The 7,539-nt window shown below is 41.8% G+C and overlaps 1 protein-coding gene across 3 annotated transcripts; it reads left to right on the forward strand.

Annotated features, from left to right (window-relative positions):
- The first annotated feature begins 387 nt into the window (after positions 1-387).
- Positions 388-7,328, forward strand: lman2 (lectin, mannose-binding 2). Of its 3 annotated transcripts, none has more exons than XM_088989430.1 (9): positions 388-523; positions 851-987; positions 2,208-2,326; positions 2,768-2,885; positions 3,968-4,047; positions 4,919-5,080; positions 5,158-5,272; positions 5,708-5,827; positions 6,804-7,328. In XM_088989430.1, exons 2-9 carry the CDS (start codon positions 852-854, stop codon positions 6,962-6,964), a joined length of 1,011 nt encoding a protein of 336 aa, XP_088845556.1. In that variant the 5' UTR covers positions 388-523; position 851; the 3' UTR covers positions 6,965-7,328. The 3 variants fall into 3 exon arrangements, with proteins under 3 accessions (XP_088845556.1, XP_088845555.1, XP_088845554.1); XM_088989429.1 differs by lacking the exon at positions 3,968-4,047 and adding an exon at positions 4,099-4,178 and having other exon boundaries at positions 400-430; XM_088989428.1 differs by having other exon boundaries at positions 404-430.
- The last annotated feature ends 211 nt before the right edge of the window (positions 7,329-7,539 follow it).

A 7,539-nucleotide genomic window follows, 5' to 3' on the forward strand; every position in this document is an offset into this window, starting at 1 on the left:
TGTTCTCTGACTGTACAACATACGAAAGTGTTTCTATAAAAATAATGTTAAGATAAAAAAGGAAAATGTATCACTTCTTTCTTAAGACTGTGCAAATGAACTGATCAGCATTCGTCTTCTTCAGAGACGTTTGCGTTTGACGTGTCCGCAGGCAGATCTGACAGGTGCCATGCCCAGAAAGCCCAGCGACACCAAAACTGCACAATATGTGAACAACGTATTTTATTTGTATTTCTTCTTTTTTCGAAATGAAGTGGGAGATTGTAGAATGTCGAAGTATTGAAATAAAAATAGTTATATATTGTGATATTTTTTTCTGTCAATATATGCGTCACACGACAGCTGGGCTGCTGGACAAATTATGCATTTCGAATCCTGTCGATCTTCGGATCTACAAATGCATGTGGGCGTCCATTCCTCTTTGGGCAACGTGAGGACATTGCACACACGTCATATACGGCAGGTTACAGTCCTGCTTGCTCGCTACTAAAACTGAACTTCTAGGGTTGGCTTCTTTTGTGAAGTACGTGTCTCCAATTGACCTGAAAGGGGTTCTGTATACAAAACAAAGCTGTACAATTTAGTCAACCGTTTACATTTCAGAAGTAGAGTCTTGAATAGTTAAAGTCGAAATAACAAATACATTTCAAAGCAGGTAAGTATAAAATGAAAAAAAAAAAAATCCTTGGGTGAGCGGGTGAAAGAGGACAATTTCCCACGTAGGTTATTTCTTTCCGGAAGATATTAACAGACGTACCGTCCTCTTCACAGAGTTTAGAGTCGCGTATTTAGAAGAGTACAGTACGGTATATGCTTTATTATATCTTCACCAACATACTTTTTCTTGCAGCATGGCGAATTTTACACCGTTTGTCGGCTGTGTCAGTCTCCTTTTCGCGGCTGTGCTAAGGGTGGTCTGTGGAGACATTACGGATGGCAACACGGAGCACCTGAAACGAGAACACTCGTTGATGAAACCGTACCAAGGTCGGAAGACAGCAAACTTTAATTCGCTCGTTTTTCCTATTGCAACTTCGGACATAGTTTAAAACGGTATTTCGCCCCCCTATCCCCACCAATACATTGTATTAGTTGGTGGATGTCTTTCATCTTCTGTGCGGATAACCAGTAATTACGCGTTTGGTGTCCACTCACTTTGTAATTCATTGATTAAGGCGATGTTAAAACTCGTTGCTGAATGTCATTGAACCTTTTAAAACGTTTAAGTGATTTTATCAGGCGATATAGTGTTAGTCATACAAAGTGATCGAATGATCCATTCCTGTTCAACACTCAGAATGTTGTATGTACGTCATAATATGGTTCGTAACAGAGGATACACGAAATGTAAAAGCGTACATCTGGGAAAATGAACACATGCACACCGTGTAAAGTTTTCTGTGCAATTTGAGTTCGCTAGAAAATACACTGGAAGACGATTTTAAAAAATCCCATCTGAAAATCCAATATGAAGGTGGTAGAAGAGGACGCTTGTTACTTTGTAAAATCATTAAGATCTGGTTTCAAACCAAGATTAGGATTTTGAATTGAGGGTTTCAAATGTGGTGAGATTTACAAGTAAAAGGTTCAAGTAATGGTTTCAAGCAAGGTTTAGAGCTTCACAGTGGTGTTCCAAGACCAGGATAAGGTTTTAAACAACTGGTTAATCCCAGGGTTAGGGTTTCAAATTAGGGTTTCAAGACAAGGTCATGGTTTCAAGAAGGTAGCGCATTTCGAAATGTGTTCAAATTTGAGTGAGGTTTTCAAACAACCGTTGGATTAGAATTAGCATTTTTAAAATGCTTCCGATGTTGTTTCAAACAATGAGTCTGCTTTTAAAATTGCGTCTGCCAACATTACAATTTAAGAATTACGGAAAACAAATTACAGTATTTGCAATTGTTTTATTCCCCGAATAAACAATTTCGATACCATTTGTGATTCCTTTATGTCCTTCGCAATATTTTTTCTAAACAAACAGCTCATCTTGATAACAATAAACAAGATCAGATTCATTAATCTGGTATGATGTTCAGCAAATGTAAATGTTCATATGTAAAATTCAGGTTTAAATTTACACAATGTACAAAATACTTTTTGTCTTATGCGAATCTGCTATCACAGCATAATTTTGTCACACAAGTGTGTCGTAGACATATATGTTGTGTCATATTTACCATCCACTTGTATTGCATGTTATATATTAGGAGTGGGCAACAGCCAGTCCAGCCAGTGGGACTTCTCTGGCAGCACGTTAGTGACCAGCTCATACGTGCGACTCACACCGGATGAGAGAAGCAGGCAGGGATCCATCTGGAACACTGTCGTGAGCACTTTTTTCCATTCTACTGGGTGGAGCCAAATAATTAGCCAATCATTTTGTTGTATCCAGTATTGTTTCCTCTGCATTACACTGATTGAATTAAAAGAAATAGTGTAAGACTGTGATATAAACTCTCTTTATAAAAGCTATACATACAAATGGAGTAAGGGCATCACTGCACGCTTCCAACTCCAACCAGCATTTATTGTTTCATGAGAAATTAATACTATATCTGTGTTAAATTGGGAAAAGTCTGCCCCATTACGTTGATTTTGAAAGCATCAAATCAGCCATCAGTCGGACCCTCGTATTTTCAGTACAGACAATGTTTTCAGTCGCCCTTGAACAACCCCATCTGTCTTTTATAGCTGTGTAATCAAACGAAAACCAAAGTGAATTTAGCACTTGTGTCGTTGATTTTTTTGGGTCATGTCTTTCATCCAGCCCTGCTACCTGAAAGACTGGGAGATGCATGTCCACTTCAAAATCCACGGACAGGACAGGAAGAATCTCCACGGTGATGGCATCGCTTTGTGGTACACGAAAGATAGGCTGCGCACTGGTAAACATGGCTGCTGGTCTCACACTTGATTATCGCTGCTATTTGCGCAAATCTAATGTACCTTTCAAAGCATAACTTTTAGGTGGGGAATTAAATGGTAATGTGCAAAAATGTCTGTAGCAATATACTCTGAAGGATAAATAATGAAGTGAGAGGGCGAAGGGGGAGAGAGAAGAAAGAAAAAAAAACCTATTGGGTGCCAGCCAATTTAGAGCATTATGACTGACCTTTCAAGGCTTCCAGAATATTGAGTTTTCTGAAAACACTGCGATTGGCTGGCAAACAGTTCAGTGTAGCCCGCCTCCTGCCCAACTGAGCTACACACTACCATCTGCTGACAAAAGTTACATTTAAAAAAAATATTTTTTTGTTTCGTCAGTCGCAGTTCACACAAGTAAACGTCAACGCTCACACCTACACTGTCACTGAGTTGCAACTGAAGCCATGTTGCATGGAAATAATAGTTATGATCAGCATAACACTCATCAGAAAACGTGCTCACGTGCTGAATTTCCTGATCACAGTGACTGCAGCTTCTTGACTGCACCGCACTGGCAGATGGCAGGAACCTGCTCGTCGCCTGTCGAAGAGGGACAAAGGGAGGAGGAGGGAGAGAAAAAAGTCATTGCACTGTGACGGGTGCGGTCGATACCATCGCCTCGGTCGCCAGGGAACCGAGCAAGGAGAGGGAGTAACAGAGCAGGAGATGCTGAGGGTGAGGGAGGGAAAGCGAGAGCATGGCTGTGAGAGACAGAATCAGATGGGCAGATAGAGTTTCAAACGTCACCGATCCTGTGAGTTGTTGTCTTGATGAGATAGTTTCACAGAGTGTTTAAACTTTCTGTCTTGTGAGTAGTACTGACTCATTGTTTAATGTGTTTAACACGTGAACATATCTGTATATTGACTGCCTGAGTTGGCTGCAGTGGGCTACAAATTTGTGAATATACCTGACATAAACCCTTCTGATCCCACATTTCAACAATGAAGTAAATTTTCTAGTGTAAAAGACTTTCTTTATTGTTCCTGAAGTTGCTGCAGGAGCAGATTTCTGTGTCACATGCTCTCTGCCTCCATTATAGGCCCGGTGTTTGGGAACCAGGATCAGTTTCTCGGCCTGTCCATTTTTCTAGACACCTTCCGCAACGATCAAGACATGGATGTAAGTGTACGCCCACACTGCCCAACCATTGACCGCCTCCTCTGTCCTCAGGGCCTGTCTTCTCCGAACACGCTATCTTCCACGGCCTGGCGGTTTTTATTGATACGTACTCAAATGATGACTCGGCTGACGTGAGTGCTGACCTTTTTGTCAGCATGCTGTCGCCGTTTTCATTTTTACGTTAAAGCGCCACTCCATGTTTTTCCATTCATCTTGCGTTCTTGTCCTTCATTTTGGTATAAATTGGACTTTTTTCTCCTCCAAAGGTCCCGTTAAGGGCCTGTCTGAACCAGTTTGTCTCAACACCATACATGAAGGATGAGTTTGATCAAAAAAGTTATCAGCACCTGTACTTAAAAAAAGATGATGGTTAATCGTAAAATATTCCCACTAAGTATGCAATTGTATTCAAGGTTGTATGGAATTAATCTTACCAGGACTATCTCTCTGCTCTTGGTCTTTTATTTTCTGGCTCTTTGAATATTTTAGGTACTAACATGCAATTACCTTCGAAAAGGTCTAAATAACCTAAAAACACACACAGTAATGTAGTTTTCACTTGGGTGGTAAATTTTGGGTCATTTCGGGCCTTCCCAACCAGGTTTTGCTTAGCAAGATGGCATTTTGTGAGTCCACAGAAGACAGCCATTTTGAAATGCTTGCGATTTTCAAGTTTCATCAAAAATGAACTCAACCTATATGACTTTCATTGATCCGTATCAAATTTGATCCATCAAAAAAAAACACACATTAGATTTGCATGGCTTTTTCTTATGTTGCAGCATCATCTCTGCATTTTCTCTTTTTTTTAATATGAAATCTAAATTAATATAAAATTGACTCCTTTCTGTCTCCTCATGTGTGTATTTAGCGTTTGTTCCCGTACATTTCGGCCATGGTGAACAACGGCTCTGTGAGCTACGACCATGGCAAAGACGGACGCTCGTCAGAACTGGGGGGTTGCTCGGCCAAGATCCGCAACCAAGAGTTTGACACCTATCTCGCCATACGCTACTCCAAAGGGAGACTTACCGTATGTATCATCCAACTAATATCGAGTCGTTCAATATGAAACTTGAAGTGGTATGACGCGGCGTGGCTGCTGTTCAGGTGATGCTGGATGTGGACGACAAGAACGAGTGGAAGGAGTGCATCGACATTGGAGGCGTTCGTCTTCCCACAGGATATTTCTTTGGTGCCTCAGCAGCCACTGGAGATCTTTCTGGTTTGTCAATTTTACAAAAGATGTCGTCAAATATTTTGTCGTAGTATTATAAGAATGAAAAATAATAGCATTATTTTCAGAATCAGAATCAGAATACCTTTATTCGTCCCGCAATGGGGAAATTTGCAGTCCACAGCAGCAATTGAAGAGGGATGGGGTTGGGGTGGGAGTGAAAGGATAGAAAACAAGATATTCTAAGCATAACAAAATAAAATAAAAACATTTTAAAACGTGTGAGACTAATTAAGACCATTATTTTCATGTTCACTTCATGACATTATTGAAGCAGGTTTTTAAGCAGCTTCCCAGATGCATCCCTGGGTATGAAATGGAAAAAATCTGAATTTTACTCTTCGTTTTCCAAGAAAAAACAGATTATTGTGAAATGACGTTCAGTGTGATCTCAGACTGTGTCTTTTGTCTTCCTTTTGGTAGACAACCATGACATCATCTCAATGAAGCTGTACCAGCTAATGGTGGAGCACACCCCCGATGAGGAGAACTTTGACTGGACCAAGATCGAGCCAAGTGTCAGCCTGCTCAAGTCGCCTAAAGGTTTGTTTGGTGGTGTTGTCGATGCGATGTAGGACTGGGCGATTGTCTTCCTCCAATTCGCAACCTTCCAGATCTTGTGTCATTGTCCTTGAGGGCATTGAAGTCCCTCAGCAAAACGATGGGTTTTCCGGGGGGAATGCTCCCTTGCTTACTCTATCAAAAAAGGGTGGTTACTCTGACCCATCCCTTCACCCACAGCCCAACGTATAGCAGGTGGGAATAGGTACCGTCCACCCACACCTGTTTTGCGACTCACCATGAGAAACTCCAGAGTGGAAGAGTGTCCAACCCCTCTTCTGGAGTTGTACCAGAGCGCAAGCTTTGTGTGGAGGCGAGTCGGACTATATCTTGTTGGAATTCCTCTGCTTTTTACACCATCCCGGGCTCCTTTTCCTGCAAGACATGTCCCTGCAATTAGTTTCAGAAGCCGTGGATCAGACTGCCTAAGTACTTGCCTTTTGCCATCACCCAGCTCACAGTTCACCCGACCCCTTTCGGCCACCGGCCCCACAGGTACTGAGCCCGTAGGACGGGTCACCCACTTCGCCTTTTCAGGCTATGGTCAGAAAAGTGACATGAGTGCCCGGCTTATTTTCTGACCTCTTGAGCAACTATTCAACAAAGCATGCACGCACGCACGCGCACACACACACACACACACACACACACACACACACACGCACACACACGCACACGCACGCACACACACACACACACACACACACACACACACACACACACACACACACACACACACACACACACACACACACACACACACACACACACAGTGCTCATCAGCAAACATGCATGTTGAACTTTCGAAGCTATCCAAAAATAAGTACTTCCAAATTACCAAATTAATCGAATTTGGCAATAAAATCTCTGAATTGCACAGTCTTGGCATGATGACGTTGTTGTTTTTGTTTTTCGCCTTTTTTCCTCTGCTTACTGGATGACGCATTTCTCACCCTAGACAATATCGACGACCCGACGGGCAACTTCCGTGGCACACCACTGACGGGCTGGAAGGTGTTCCTGCTCCTGCTGTGCGCGCTGCTGGGCATTGTTGTATGTGGTGTGGTGGGTGCTGTGGTCTTCCAGAAGCGCCAGGAGCGAAACAAGAGGTTCTACTGAGGAGCTGAGGAACAAACATTAACTCGGGGACGAAGAGTTTTTGGTGAACTATTGAAGCACATTTTAATGTGAATCTTTTTTTTGTCGAAAGATTGTACTGACATTATTGATTGGAAGTAATGCTCCTTTTCTTTTTTGTGGGGGTTGATGGCGGTTTTTGGAAGGGCGCTGTTTTGCTGCCAGTTATCTCGTTACTATGGCAACAGCACATCCATCAGCACTGGCATTGTGATTTTTATTTTTTTTAATTACAACGGTATTCTAAATCTCAAAAGCTGTTGGCTTTCCATCTCGTAAGTGTTCAAGTGGGGTACATGACTTGTATTTTTTTTTTTACCAGGGCATAAAACCACTCTTAAATGTGTTAAGAAGTGTGTTGACTCTGCTTAAAAATGTGTTTAAAACAAACTATGCTAAATAATAATGGTCCACTTAAAATTCGGACAGTTGTCTTTACATTTGAGACAGAATGTCTGTCCTTCAGTACACATACAATACATATTGATTTATATAGTGCTTTAAAGGACAACCGACGTCTCCGGACAAGTTGTGTCCATAATTTGTAAAATGGCTTC

Source organism: Hippocampus bargibanti, linkage group LG02, assembly GCF_051943395.1.
Source record: "Hippocampus bargibanti isolate YZ-2025 linkage group LG02, ASM5194339v1, whole genome shotgun sequence".
Taxonomy (NCBI): domain Eukaryota; kingdom Metazoa; phylum Chordata; class Actinopteri; order Syngnathiformes; family Syngnathidae; genus Hippocampus; species Hippocampus bargibanti.